Below are 15,914 nucleotides of genomic sequence, written 5' to 3'. Positions count from 1 at the left end.
CTAGAGAGTGAGCTCGAACTCAGGATGGGTTATTGATATCGTAGTGATTATACCCCGTGCAGCAGCGTTGGAGGATGACGGAAAGTGATTTCCATAGGTGGGTTATTCTCCGTGAGAAGGTTAGAAGTCGCGTGGTTGGCGAAGTTTCTGCAGAGGATTTTACTGGCCATTCCGGTAAGAGGTCGAATATATAAATGTTGATGGAAATTCAGGGTGTTCATGAAGTGCTAATGGAAGGATTTCAAGGAATCTAGCGGTTTAATTGCGCGAGGTCATGTCAATAAGAGATAAAGAATCTTGGTGAATTCCAGAGGTGTGTAATAGTGGCTTCAAGCTAAGTGGGAGAGTCCCACCGCCTATGATTGGGTTGCATGGTTAACTACTTGCAAAGTTTCTGGTTATTAGCATATTGATGGGTTATTTCAGCTACGGGGAAAGAACATAAGTGGTAATTTGAGCAAAGGAATTGTTAAAGGTGTGCTATGGTTGGCCTTATTGGCTCATGTTCAGACTTGGGGAAGGATTCAGGATTTATGCCTTGTATAGATGCGGGTTTCAAGGGAAGTGATTCTGCCAGGTGCTTTTGTCGAGAGGGTATTCATGTGCTAGAAGATTCATGGAGTTGATCATATTTGGGGCCAAGTCAGAGCGGGTGGCTCTCAACAACGGTCCAAGTGGATTCATAGGGTAAAGTGTGGTGCCCAATGATTTCGAGTCTATAGGTACGGTTAAGAATTCAAGCTTTGTAGCAGCTTATGAGAAGAGGCCCAGAATGTTCTATGATGTTTAACTTGTAGAGTAGCATTTGGGAGGTATGAAATGGTTTGTGGGATTTGAGACAGCATGGTCTTGTGATTCAAGGTCACTTGAGATGAGTGCGGATGGAGCATGTTATGTGTCGAATGGAGTTATCTCTAAGGCAATCAAGGATAAATTGGAAGAAGATAGATTGGTTAGCCATAGTTGAATTGGCATATTGGTGGTAGTGATCAGTTCCTTTAGTGTGATCAAGTTGTGCAAGTGATTTGTGACGGTACGTGTGAGGCATGTCGGTCGTCGTAATCGATGTTATTTAGAAGTATTCTACTGTTATGGCCTGTTATGTGTAGGCGGATTCTGGAAGGACTATGGTGGCTTAGTCCACTACTTAGAAATTTGCATATTCTGCGGTTATGAATTCACATGTGAGTTGCTATGGTTCTCCTGAAGTGAGATAAGTGAAATATTTTTATATGATAAAGTGTTAATCTATTAGTGATTCCGAAGTTATGATAAAAATCGTGTTCTATCGTATATTGGCATGTTGGGTGCAGTGAGTGGTATGGAATTTGAAGTGAGGATCAAGGCTGCAGTTTGGTGTTGACAAGAATGCCACGAGCTTGGATAAGCAGGAAAGAAGTTGGGATGTTTAAAGTAAGTTGGTAATGTCTTCAGCGTCACCTGAGATCGGTGTTTTGTGAAAGAGGCTTTGCATCCTAGTTAAGGATTCTTGATTTCTCTTCAGCATTAGTGTGGCTGGTGGTTTGGATGCACATGCATGTTATCTATTACGGAAGATTGTGGGAGCGTGCCCCACGGAAACATTGTATAATTCATGTAGTTACTTGATTGATTGAAGAGTTAAACCAAGTATGAAGATTGTAGCGATGCCGTTAAATTGAGAATCGATGCCTGGAGGGAACTCGGTTTAATGGGTTGTGGACTATGGAGGATTCCAATTATGATGGTTGTTCTTGTGTGTTATGAGAAAAGGGGGGTGATTATGGATCTTTGAAAGGTTATTAGCCTAGTTCAGTGCGATCAGAATAAGCTTAGGGTCTGTGGATGGATTTAGATGTGAATATAGGCTCTATATTAGGCCAGGTGTGTTCATTTCAGCAATGCGCTCCTTATGGAAGAGTAGTCAGGGTGTTATTTCATCGTCAGCTATTTCATGTAATGATATATCGCGATGTGTGAGTAGTGAGACGGCTTGGTGAATTTCTTATCTGTTGAGGTTCCGCGTAGAGATAATGTTATATGAGCAGAATGGCTCTTGAGATTCAGATCGTATATTGCACCTCAGTTGTGCTTGAGTTTGTAGCTTATAGCGCTATACGTCTCCCTAGGGATGGTATTATGCACTTAGCGTGCTTGTTACCGACATTCGGTATTTTGTTATAATGATCAATCTGGCTCGGTGTGTATCTCCTTATGTGAATTTTATGGGTGGATCGGGTGGCACGCCGCCATGGGTATGTTGTTTGGATTGGGTTGCGCACCGCAACAGTGTGATGTTGAGTACAGATTTCGATGTCTAGTTTTTGGTGTTTTGTTTCCTATCTTTCTGAGGAAAACTCATATTAGTTGTGTGCCCGTGTTGCATGTATGATTCGCGAGCAGGGTGTTTGTTTAATTATGTTGACCGCGTCGCATGTATGATTCGCGAGCGGGGAAATTGAATTTCCTTTTTAGAGTCTGTTTTCCTTTGTATCATGTTCGAATTGGTAGCCTATTGGCACATTGTGGCATCATATGAGACTTCTGATCATGTCCGGGATGGCTTATTGCCTAAGCAATTCGTACAGGATGAGACGATATCATTGGATTTAGAATCATTGCAATCTGATTAATATGAAGTATATTAAGGAGCTAAGACCATTATTTGGTTCAGAATGAGGTGATGGTTCTTATCAGGAGTATAGACCCAATGATTTATTGATTCAGCAGTTGGTTATGAATTTCACACATCTCTTCCATCGTGTCGGTATTGTAAGAGTTAGAGCAAGACCTATGTATGTCATGAAGTGTAATGGGAGCATTAGAGTCATAGAATTTCAACTGAATTGATCAGAGAATGTTATTGTGGTCATGTGAGTAAAGTGGTGAAAGGTGTGAATTCAGCTAAGGTATGCAGTCATGTTTTAGTGTCGCATGTAGTTATTGATTCAGTGAGCGTATGTTGGAACAGGCTTGGCAGAGAAATCCGGATATTGGAATTGGGCTTTAAGGCTTATTTGCCTAAGTGAAAAAGGGTATCTTAAGATTGATCGAGATAGGGTGCCCAACTGAGTTGTGGTAGCACGGGTAGGTGATCGAGGTGTTAAATAGTGATTTCGGGTAACTCCAACGTAGTTCTTAGCACATTCGAGGACGAACGTAGGTTTAAGTGGGAGAGAATGTAACGACGCGATCGGTCATTTTGAGATCTAGCGCGTCGTTTAGTAGTTTGAGGCCATGAGCAGCTTCACTTCAGGTATTATGACTTGTGCGCACGGTCGGAATTGAATTTCGGGAAGTTCGGAGTTGATTTGGAAAGAGAATTCTCATTTCGGAAGCTTTAAATTGAAAGAATTGACTAAGGTTGGATTTTTGAGTAAACGACCTCGGAATCGAGATTCGAAGGTTCCAACATGTTTGTATGATTATTTCGGACTTGGGCATATGTCCGGACTGGATTTTGGAACACCCGGGAACGTTTTGGTGCCTATTGTGGAAGTTAGCATTTTTGGAAGAATCTCATAAGTTTGGATTGAAGTGCATTTCAGGGTTATCAATATCCATTTGAGATTCCGAGTCTAGGGAATAGCTCCGTATGGTGATTCTCGTATTGGGAGCGCGATCGGAAGTGAATTAGGAGGTCCGTAGGTCATTTTGGAGTCATTTGGCTAAAGATAGAAATTTGAAGGTTTTTGAGAAGTTTGACCGGAAGTGGACTTTTTGATATCGAGGTCAGAATCTGATTTCGAAAGTTGGAGTAGGTCCGTAATGTCAAATGTGACTTGTGCGCAAAATTTGAGGTCAATCGGACATGATTGACTATGTTTGGCATCGAATGAAGAAGTTTGAAATTTTTAAGTTCATTAAGCTTGTATTGGAGGTCGATTCATGATTTTAGCGTTGTTCGATATGATTTGAGGCCTCGAGCAAGTCCGTAATGTATTTTGGGACTGGTTAGTGTGATTGGACGGGATCCCATGGGCCTCGGATGGATTTCCGGTGGTTAACGAATCGAATTGGAACTTGGAGGAAGAGCTGAAGTTGCTGGTTGCTGGTGTAACCGCACTTGCGAGACTTAGGCTGCAGGTGCGGGGCCGCAGAAGCGGCCCTTGTGTCGCAGAAGAAGAAAATGGCTGGGCTTGGCTGGGGTCGTAGGTGCGACGAATCTTCCGCAGAATTCAGACCGCAAAAGCGTCCCTGGATCTGCAAAAGCGGACTAGAGCGAGTTGGCTGAGACAGCACCTGCGATAGAAATTTTTGCAGGTGCGGATGGTGCACCGCAGGTGTGAAAATGCTGGAGGCAGTGGGTTCTTTTAAATCGGGATTGGGTTTATTTCAACCCCATTTCTTCCATTGGAGCTGATTTTTGGAGCAACTTTGAGGTGCCATTTTCACCATCACGCATGAGGTAAGTGGATTCTACTAGTTTTAAGTTAATACTTGAATTATACACAGATTTGAGCATAAAAATTTGGTAGAAATTGTGAGTTTTTGGTAAGAGACCGAGAAATTTATAATTTGGATTTTTACCACGATTTTGGGCATGGAACTAAGAGAAAATCATATATTTGAGTTCCTGAGTTCATGGGTAAATTTTATCTTCGAAAAATTTCGGAATCCGGGCATGTGCCCTAGGGCAATTTTGTCAACTCTTCGATCGGGGTTAGGAATTGTTATAAATTGAATTATAATGAGTAATTAAGCATAAATTAATGGGTTTGCATACTTATTGGCTAGTTTTGGAGCATGGTGCATCGATTCGAGTCATCGGAAGAGCGTGGAATGCCCGTTATGGATCTTCGAAGCGAGGTAAGTCTCCTTTCTAACCTTGTAAGAGGGAATTGTCCCCATAGGTGATATAATTGGCTATATGCTCCTATTTGCCGGGGCTACGTACGCATGAGGTGACAAGAGTTCGTGCATAGCTACTACTATGTGTAAGTCCAGGTAGTCTAGGATCCAAAAGCATGTTATACTTGGAATATCTGTAATCTTGTTGGCAGTTGAATTGCTTAAATCCTATCGAATTGGTAGATTAAACTTTATTTTCTTAAATTGCTAAAAAAAATTGGCTTTTTTTGGATAAACGTTCCCCGATAAATTCTTAATTTGCTGTTTGAGCATGTATTTTTATGTGTACCTGCGTCGCATGTATGATTCGCGAGCAGGGTGTTTGTTTATTTATGTTAACCGTGTCGCATGTATGATTCGCGAGCGTGGTAATAGATGTATCTATGGTTCGCGTCGTTCGACCCTCGGCAGTGCACATTTTATATTTATGTTGGATCGGGCCATACGACATCGGCATGATATGTGCATGCTTGTATTGCTTGCCTGAGAATTTTAAATGTTGATAATTGCCTTTCCTGGCCAGAGATAAATTGATAAAGACAATGAAAAGTAAATCTTGCGAAATCCTTTAAGATTTGAGAACTTGTTACCTGCTTTCCGGCTTTATGAGTTTAATTTTACTTTATGAAATCCATGAATTCCTCACACTTTTGCTATATTATCATTGGACCACTAGTAAGTGTCGAAGTCAACCTCTCGTCTCTGCTTCTTCGAGATTAGACGGGATACTCATTGGGTACACGTTGTTTTCGTACTCATACTATACTTGGTGTGCATTTTTGTTGCACAGGTTCATATGTGGATGGTGGCTTAGTGGCAAAGCAGCATGATTGATACGGAGACTTAGGTGAGCTTCATTTATCGAGACGACCCGCAGCTAGTAGAGTCCCCTTCAGAGCATTTTACGGTGTTCTTTTAATTCTTGTCCACCTTGTATTCCGGACAGTTACTGTATTTTATTTTATTTCCTAGAAATTGCTCATGTACTTGTGACACCGGGTTCTGGAATGATTATGGGATATCTTGTATTAACTTCTTAACATTCATATTCGATTTGAAATGATTATCTTGTTACTAGTGAAATTGAAGAAAAATCATAGTTTTCAAAATTATTAAAACAAGAATTAAATTAAGTATTTTGATTGGCTTGCCTGACAGCGGTGTCCGGCGCCATCACGACCCGTAGTAGAATTTGGGTCGTGACATTCTTAGAGTATGTTGAAAGTTTTAATTTGTCTTACATTAAAATTCTCGTTTAGGGTATAAGCCCCATCTCCCTAATTATTGATATTAATTTAGTTTAATTTGTATGTCTTTTCTTATTGTCTTCTATTCGTAAATAATAGTAACTTGATACTTTGTTAACACAAACGGATTTTATATTCTATCAAATTTCTTAAAGTTAATAAATTTCTAAATTGTTTAAATTGATTTATTTGTTAAAATTTATTAAAATCATGAATTAGCTGAAGTAAGATTTGTTATATTAAATAGATAAATTATTTAAAAAATAAAAGTAAATAGCTTTTTTTGTACTTCTATAAGAATATGTGTGACCTTGGTTAAAAATATAGAGGCCCCAAATTTAAAATGACTTTATTTTAAAATTGTTATAAATAGAATTTTATTTATGGTGAATGTAGAGAGATTCTAGGGTTTATTACTTGGTGGCTAAGTCACCTTCTTCCTATAAATAGAGGGTTTTATTCCATTGTAATTCATCCCAATATCAATAAGAATTCTCTCTCTACTTTGCTCTGCAATACTCTTCTTCTTTTATTGTTTCACAACAAAAATCACATTATACCCAAAAAAAAAAAGATGCGACCAAATTCTGCTTGTCGTGCTCGACAATGCTTATACTTTTGATTACGGTCGTCTTAAACTGAACCCGCTTGCCCCAAATTCTAGATCCGCTAGTGATCACTAGTATGGCTCCATTCGTCAACAAGCAACAATGACACCCCTTCCCTTAACTTACTATATATCTCTAACTCCAAATTTTCTCACTTCAAAGTTTACTTTGTTACTCTTCTAATACTGACCATGTCCATTGGCCCTGGGGATTAGCTGGGTGGAAGTCCAGGGGAAAGTAATTAAGATTTAGTCTCGGTATGTTGAAGAAGCGTTCACGATTTTGGTTTATTATAAACTAATCATATCGTGGAAGACTTGGTAATTAAGAAGCTTAATTCATTGTTTATTTGGGGGAGTTTTGAGGACTAATTCAAGAAATTTCATCTATAAATAGCCAACATTCCCATGCAAAGTCTGTCTGTTACCTTCCAGCTTCCAAAAAATTAAATAAAAACAGTATCCATTTAGAAGAAGATTGTATTTAATTTATTGGACCAGCGCTCAAAAAGGATACAAAATGTTGGGATCAAATATTAGCAATCTAAAAGTAGCTTTATATATTCTGATAACTTAAAAATCATTAACATGAAAATCTCCAGTTTAACTTTTGAAAAATCATTACGGAAGAAAAAAATTTCATTCGCGAATAATATAATAGTCAATTAATTACGTAAAATATGATCAGATATAATTAATGGGTAGATGTTAGTTTACAACTTGATCGCCATTTATATGAAAAAGTTATCGAATTCGTAATTAGAAACAGAAACCTGAAAATTAATTAAGGCTGACCTTCTCATTTTAAAAATTTACTAGAATAATGAAATCTCGGAATGCAAAGGTTACAGGTAGATGGCAGAAATTAACCATTTTTTTGTTCTTTGTTACATTATTACTTTCTGAAAAGCACAACCAAACAATAGAAGCTAAGACCATTGGATTTAATAAATCAGATGTACATATACACACACATTTGTGTGTTGCCGTGTGTTATTAGAAGCCTCCACCTCAAAGTCATCAAAGTAACTGTTATATTTTGAATACTAAAACATTAGCAGGTGAAGAAAAAGGAGGAAGACTTCTGTTGGGTTAATTACTACTGTATCTTTCTTTCTTTTTTCTGCATTATATAGGACTCAAAAACTGCATGCTCTGACAAGGAAAATTATGTTCTAGATCGTACAAAGAAACAACTTTATATTATGCTGTGAATATTTATTTCACTTATTAGTTCTATTACTCCTTTGTAAAATAACAATGATAAATTGTCCTCTCCCGTGCAGAACAACGTAGTCATCGGTTTACTTGACTTTGAATTTAATACAGTAGTTTAATAAATCAATGTAGTGGGTGATCTGATAATTTTCAAACTTAACAAGGATATCAGTAATTAATTTCTGATGTCAATGAAGATTTAGAATAAATCATTTCCGATTAGTCTGTACACCTTATTTGGTCGTCTGTGCAATATAAGGCATCTCAGTCTACATCTAGTGGGGGTTATATACGTTCTTTTTTTCCCCCCTTAGGATGTTTCTATCAAATCTTAATTTCTCTACCTGCTAAGTAAATAAAATTTGGTCTGTGTAGTTGTTGAAGGAAGCTTCAGTATTCAAGTGTTTAAAAAGTTTACCAATTGGTGACTTGGTAATTAATATAGAAGCCTAATCCACAATTTGTTAATGAAAAATTGACGACCAATTCAAACAAATATTCATCTATAAATAGGAAGCTTTACTTATTAAGTTTGTAACAGATCAACAAAGGAAAGATCATTTTAATTGTTTCATAAGATAGTAGTTAATAGTAGAAATGGCTCTCAGAACATTGGTATTAACCATTGCAATAATGGCTTTGTTATCTTCAATGAGCCATGCATTTGATCCTAGTCCTTTGCAGGATATTTGTGTTGCTGTTGACGACTCCATGGCTGCTGGTATATGATCAAATAATTATTTTGAATGCAAAAATCAATCTGGTCTTAGCAATTTTTATGAATATTTGTGTGCTTCTCTCCTATCCTTTTTGTTTGTTTTTTTTAATTATTGAAACTTCCTCTGCAGTTTTTGTGAACGGAAAAATTTGCAAGGATCCAAAGCAGGTTATGGCAAATGATTTCTTTAAATCAGGTCTAAACATACCTGGAAATACCTCAAATCAACTTGGATCTGTTGTAACTGCTGTGAACGTTGGCAACTTACCTGGACTCAACACTCTGGGCATTTCTTTAGCGCGCATTGATTATGCACCATATGGTCTCAACCCACCTCATACACATCCTCGAGGAACTGAGATTCTAGCTGTTCTTGAGGGCACACTCTACGTTGGCTTTGTCCTTTCAAACCCTGGTCCAAATATGAAGAACAAGCTCTTTACCAAGATTTTAAATCCTGGAGATGTGTTCGTTTTCCCAATAGGTCTCATTCATTTTCAGTTTAATGTTGGAAAGACTAATGCTGTTGCATTTGCTGGACTCAGTAGTCAAAATCCAGGAGTCATCACTATCGCAAATGCAGTATTTGGTTCAGACCCACCAATCAATCCTGATGTTCTTACGAAAGCATTCCAAGTTGACAAGAAAGTTGTGGATTACCTCCAATCACAATTCTGGTGGGATAACAACTAAAGTAATAGCAAACTATATTAAGCTACAAATAGTTATGGTTATGTGAACTGCTTGTGTCACGTAAATAAGTAATGTTTCCGATTGGTTTTCCTCTCCATTTTACTGTGATGTATTGGATGAGGATATGTTATGGCTTGTTATGGAATAAAAATAAGTTTGTTGTTTGTGATATTCATCCCTCTTTGGAAGAAAGAAAAACATTGCTTAGTTCTTGCGGGAGTGGTATGCTTACCATTCACTTCTCTATACATTTTTTCTTTGCGTAAAGAAAGGCTACTTTATTTGTCACAATCTAAAACACCGACGCATAAAAGAAAATTTTTTGTTTTTGTATGGAATAGATATGATTCATACATCCTTAACCAGAAGTAGGGGTGTACAAAGGAAACCGACAAACTGCATCAATCCGATAATCCGAGTCAAACCGAGAAAAAAAACCCGACAATGGTTTGGTTTGGTGTTGGAAAAAAAAACCCGACCATAATTGGTTTGGTTTGGTTTTAACTAAAGAAAGTCAAACCGAAACCAAACCAACCTAACATTACATATATAGAAATTTTAGATATATTTAATATATAAATATACTTATTGTGATGTAATTTATAACTATTTCTTAAAAAAAATTCATAATTTTATCTTTTAAGGTATTATTTCAAGGTTGGACTTAGAACTTTTGAATGTTTCAATAAGTTTTATATCCATTAATATTAGTAAATTAAATAATACTAACAAAAGCCCAAACCAAAATTAAATCAATATTAATGCTAACAAAAGACATTCAATTCAATATTACGAACGAGAATGTATTGAATATCTATTTTTTATTTTGCAATAATTTAGATAAAAATGCATAACCTATTTTTATTTTTCTTTAGCGTTTAGTCATGTAATTAATACTCCCTTATTAGTCTATTTATTTTAGCATGAGTTAGTACTTTTAGATTATGTTTATTTTTATTATGATTTTTTAATTAGCAATATTTAAATTAACTAATTTTATTGTCTTTATTGTTGAATATTTTAGGATAACGCCATGACACATCTCATATTTTGTATTATTTTCTTGGAAAATACTTTATATAATTGTATCTTATTAGGATTAAAGAAATATTTTGAGCATACATTATATATTTTGTTCTACGAAGATTTTACCGGGGGAAAAAAACCCGAAAAACCGAGATTGAAAAACACGAGTTTTATTGGTTTGATTTGGTCTTTAGATTTAATAACCCGACACAATTGGTTTGGTTTGGTAATTGTAAAATCCGAACCAAGTCTATGTACACCCCTAACCAAAAGTATCATGTTCGAGTTTTGGGAATGAAAAAAATTCTAATAGGGAGCATTAGAAACGCATGGGAAATAACAACTTAAGAGATACTCTCTCCGTTTCATATTATATGAGGTAGTTTGACTCGGCACGGAGTTTAAGAAAAAAGAAGAAGACTTTTGAAACTTGTGGTCTTAAAAGCTTAAGGGGTAAAAAGTTTGTGGGGCCATGACATTTGTGTGGCTATAAAAGCTTCTCATTAAGGGTAAATAGATAAAATGAAAGAGTTTAAAGTTGAATTATTTCCAAATTTAGAAATGTGCCATTTATTTTGAAACAGACTAAAAAGGAAAGTACCTCATTTAATATAAAACAGAGGGAGTAGTAAACTAAGCAAGTTAAAAAGGGTTTTGGTCATTTTACGTGTTATTATTTAGATGTTGCTTATACATGTCATGTTATTTCACACTGTTTGGCAAAAAAAAATAATCTCAAGTAGTGTATGTTGACGTTGAGCAGCTAACTCTCTTTTCCCTAGACGGGATTGCGGGAGCTTGGAAGAGACTTGGAAATTCACATTAGAAATATATTTGAATGGATGCAGTAGCTGCAAACATTTTGCAACAGAAAACCATAGCTGGCTTTTGAAACAATTTGAATTAGCAAGTCAATAATCTGTGAGAACTTAACTCTACTTAGATTCCATCTGTCCAAACTTCCTTTGTGGTTTCTGTTTTCTTGTTTACGCTGTTTTCTCTGCCTCAAGTGCACACAGCGTGCAAATTTTCTAATATTTCTCACTGAACCTCAAAGATAATAGAGGTAAATGCCTATACACAAGTCTAGTTTTTAAGCCTTCTACTAGTATAGTGATAGACATTCCAGGCATTCAAGCAGACGAAAAGGAGAAATAGGATAACAAATGAAAACAGAGAACAAATCAAATATCTGGAGTGCCTAGAATCACAATCACACCTGTACCCATTAACTCGTCTTCCGCAGTTGTAGCAGAAAAGGGCATCACACCTACATCCAGATGAAAAAGAGAATCAGATTAAAGTAACATACTTGAAAGTTTAAACCATTTCTCCCCATCTTATGGTTTAATATCACAAAAAGAGTTATTTTTTTGAATTCTAAAAAGAGTGCAATATTTTAACAGAGCACAGGTATGACAATGTCAATCAAATTCACACAACACATCTTTCTCAAGGACTGCGTGCCTTTATAAGGCCTCAGAACTGAACAAAATCAGAAGAATGGAAGAAATGCATAGGAGAGTATATTAAATCATGATAAGATCACAAATTTCTGAATCATGAGGTGTTGTCAGGATTAGAATACGAAAACATTAAGCATCTAATAACTCAGGTATGCTAATATCTTATGTCATAAATCTGGTATATTAAAAAATATACTACTAATGAGCAACTTCTTTTCCTCCCATAACATTTATTTGGCTTCATAACCTCTTCTTTTCTTTTTTTGTTTTTTCTTTTATAAGTTATTTTTACCGGTAGATGAAATCTAAACTCGAATATACGGAGGCCAAGCTTGATTATCTCGCATAAAATCCCATGCTCACTGTTCATTGCTGCTAACTTCTCCCAAGTTTTTTTCCCAAAGAAAAGTAAACACGATAAAATAAAAGGATATACTTGTGCGGAAAAGTAAATACAGTTGAAAAGCAAACATTTCAATTGGTAAGGATATAAGTATTCAATTAGAGCCGAATACTTGAATAACTTTTGAAGAAAAGGTCTGTCTACAACTGGAAAATATTAACTGGACCATTAATAAGACTAAATTTGGCAGATCAACATAGTAGATGGTAGATACGTGATCTAGTTTAGGGGATTCAAATGTTATGTTGTCCTCATGCCCAGTTCATCCTTCCTATAACGGTCGATATGATCAACCCCTATCAATGTCAACTGAGAAAAATATAGCAACTGCAATCTCAGATAAGTCGAAGCGGAGAATGCTCGGTATTGTATCGAATTAAGTGGCATTACAGATATATTAGATAATTTTCTTTTCATATTAATTTCCTTACTATGTATAAGATGATTTATCTGCTCATATTAGAGATATACAAGTCCGCCCAGAAAACTATAGACGCTTCCACATAATATCTTGTACCCTTCATACTTGTAGCCTAACATTGTATAACATTTATAATTGCTAGATTTATAGGCCTAAGGTTTTATAGGGCTTTTCAAGCCTTATTTTGAAGCTCGCTAATCAGCAGCATATTAGCAATTTATCCCTGTTTGTGAAAATACGGAAATTCCTGATTCAGATTACCGGTATTGCACCATCTCCAAATCCCATCAAGCACAGGTCTTAAAAGATTTACTAACTAGGTATACAGTGATATACAAGATTACGACCCTTTACCAATGATAGCTAACGATTCTGCTGCCAAACAGAAGCTTTTTGGTCCTCGCTCCATGGAGCCATAGATTGAAGGGGAGGGATCAATATTTCATCCTTTTTTCTTTCTTCTTTTGGTTATGATAGCTAAATGCAAGTCCTCAAAGTCCTGCCTTTCCTGTCCACATTCTTCACCTGGAATTGAAACGTTATAACTCAATCACATATGCATCAATCCCGAACTTCTGCTCTATTTGGACCCCTTTCAAATTGATACTAAATATTTGCATGATTGTTTGTCCCTTCGTCCCTCCGTCCCTCCCTTGGTTTAACTATCTGGAGTTAGGTACCCACTAGTCCGACTAATCTAACTTATCCGGATGTGTGCCGCAGAAAGCCCACCATAGGGTTTTACTGCTCCCTAATTCTTCTCAACAAAACAAACAAAAAAGAATCCAACTTAACCATAGCTCAATACTACTATCAGGGTTTGCAAAAAAAAATTCATTAATACCAAAACAATTTGCAAAAGGTTCAGACTCCTGTATAATCCAAACCCCACAAGTTGTAATTCATCCCAATTTAAGATGAGATTTCTCATATATATCTGTTAACATATAACCCTAAGCAAAGAATAAAACGATTTTATATTAAAAAGGGAAGAGGAGAGGAAACAACAAACTAACCTGCAGGTGACAAATTTGCAACCTTCATTAAGTTCAACAAAGTGGCGACACTGAGGACACCTCTTCCACTTTTTACTCTTAGCAAGCACACGAAAAGCGATATCGTTTTCGTCCCTCAGTCCCCCACTCTCTTCACAGCGTAATCCAGCGTGCCATGGAAGCTTGCAGCGAAAGCAAAATAACCTCTTGCAATTAGGGCACTTCGATCGCTTTGCATTTTCACCACACTCGTTCAAAATCAAAGCCGAACAGTTCCTATTCGGACAATAACATTGCGCCAACCCTAAAACAGAGGACTCACCCAACACATCGCACCATTTAACAAACAGGTGAGGACCCAAAAGATTCCTACAAGAAATAGGGTCCAAAAACTGGCTACAATTCAGAGAGGGACATGGAATGTCGCCGATATTGTCCTCTAGCTTGACGGAAATGTATTTTTCAATACAGTCGATACAAAATGGATGAACACAACGATTTTGGTTCTTAAATTTTCTGTCGGGTAACGACATTGGCTCGATACAAATTTCACAGGTGAAATTTTGATGTTCATCTGGTAATTCTGTCACTGCAATTTCTTGTGCTTGATTAAGTTCTGAATTATTTCGGCCATATTTTAGCAGTATGTTTCCCATTATTAGTTTGAGTGGTGGGTGTGATTTTTTTTGTCACTTTGTGAGCGGGGGAAGTGGTGAAATGTTTCAGAGTCTTTTTAATATTCGTCTGAAAAATTTCCTCCACGTATGCTTATTTGAAATACGCCGTCTTCTCCAAGTTAGCCGGACTTTCTTGGAATATCGTAATAACAAATTTCTACTCTTATTAATAATTGTTATGCTAATTTAAATTTGTTATATACAATAACCTTACAAAAATTTCCGTAGGAAACCTAAAGATAGCGACTTATGGGTAAGCATCTTGGGATAGTTAATTCAGAGAAATAATGTTCAGCTTCTCGTCAGGATTATAAATATAAGCATTTTAATTGTGTGAAGTAATCGAGGCTTCTAGTCTTAGTAATAATAGTATTAGCAGGAGTCTTTCATAGTGAGTGTCAATATTTTTTCTCATTTTTTTTTTCATTTTCTTATGAAAAGATAATTTTTAAAAAATGGATGAAACATAGGAATGTAAAAAAAAAAATACCAACAAATTGTATCAAATTAATAAACCGAGTCAAATCGGAAAAATTCGCATTGTCTTTATCGATTATTTGTTGAAGAACACTTTAAAAGTGTTGGGTACAAGCGAACAATTGATATTGAGGGGCAGCAAATGTGGCTCAAAAAATGGACCCCTGACTTTAAACCCGAGGAAGACTCTCCAATTCTCCTGTATGGGTATTACTTCCTGGGCTACCTTATCAGTGCCATACTTGGAACTATGTGAAATAAGTTCTTGGTCCGGTTGAAACTCCTATCAGTATGGATATAGCCACAGACTATCGAACTCGACTGAGTATGGCTAAGGTTAGAGTTGAGGTTGACATTATAAAACCCAAGATAAACTCTGTATGGGTGGATCCGAAGAGGAAAAGAATCCATTAAAAGGATATACTCAGAAGCTGGAATATGAAAATGTTCCTAAATATTGTAGACATTGTAAGATTCTGGAACACTCAATAATCCAGTGCAGATTTGTTCAAACGAAGAATATAGCAGAAGTTAAAGAGGGACCAATATCAATAACAATGGCGACAGAATTGCAAGGAAAAAAATATCTCTGCGTCGCCTGAAGTATCAAATATATGGGAAGAAGGACGAACTAGCAACACAAGCAAAAAGATTGTATCTTTGAAGCGGAATGAAGAAGAACCTGCTACAACTAATGGAGAGAAAAAAAAAAGGAAGGAAAAAGAAAGAGGAACAAGAACAAGGAAACTCTAGAAGGAAACACAGTGGATGTGGTGGAGATAAAAAAATGACCTCATAACCAACAAAACCAAGACAAATGAAAGGAAGGTGAAGTGTTAGCAGATAGCAAGAATGGGGACAACAACATAAAAGTAAAAACTAGTACCAAGAAGAAAAAGAATAAAAATGCCAAAAAGACTCCAAAATAGGGAAAAGGTCACTTTGAGATTAGCAGAAACCAGCAAGGAAGAAATAAGAATGATGGTAGTACTATTAAACAACTGAATGGCCAAGAAGAATTATATGAAGAAAGTCTAAGTTCCATGGAAGTTGTGAATGAAAAGCATAGTTTGACAGGAGTGGTGGGAGTTAAGGAGAACCACATTCCTTCTTCCGCATATATTGAAGTATCTCAA

At 36.5% G+C, this 15,914-nt stretch overlaps 2 protein-coding genes across 2 annotated transcripts; one reads left to right on the top strand and one right to left on the bottom strand.

Annotated features, from left to right (window-relative positions):
• The first annotated feature begins 8,424 nt into the window (after positions 1-8,424).
• Positions 8,425-9,482, top strand: LOC142161831 (germin-like protein subfamily 1 member 20). Its single transcript, XM_075217542.1, has 2 exons — positions 8,425-8,623; positions 8,751-9,482. The coding sequence occupies exons 1-2, from the start codon at positions 8,500-8,502 to the stop codon at positions 9,311-9,313; spliced, it is 687 nt and encodes a 228-aa protein (XP_075073643.1). The 5' UTR covers positions 8,425-8,499; the 3' UTR covers positions 9,314-9,482.
• Positions 9,483-11,221: 1,739 nt separating this feature from the next.
• On the bottom strand, positions 11,222-14,346 carry LOC107812834 (E3 ubiquitin-protein ligase RSL1-like). Its single transcript, XM_016638004.2, has 2 exons — positions 13,646-14,346; positions 11,222-11,609 (listed from the first exon to the last, which is right to left on the bottom strand). The coding sequence occupies exons 1-2, from the start codon at positions 14,278-14,280 to the stop codon at positions 11,426-11,428; spliced, it is 819 nt and encodes a 272-aa protein (XP_016493490.1). The 5' UTR covers positions 14,281-14,346; the 3' UTR covers positions 11,222-11,425.
• Positions 14,347-15,914: the final 1,568 nt, after the last annotated feature.

This window comes from Nicotiana tabacum, chromosome 7 (assembly GCF_000715075.1).
Source record: "Nicotiana tabacum cultivar K326 chromosome 7, ASM71507v2, whole genome shotgun sequence".
Lineage (NCBI taxonomy): Eukaryota > Viridiplantae > Streptophyta > Magnoliopsida > Solanales > Solanaceae > Nicotiana > Nicotiana tabacum.
This window is presented reverse-complemented; position numbering and strand designations above follow the sequence as displayed.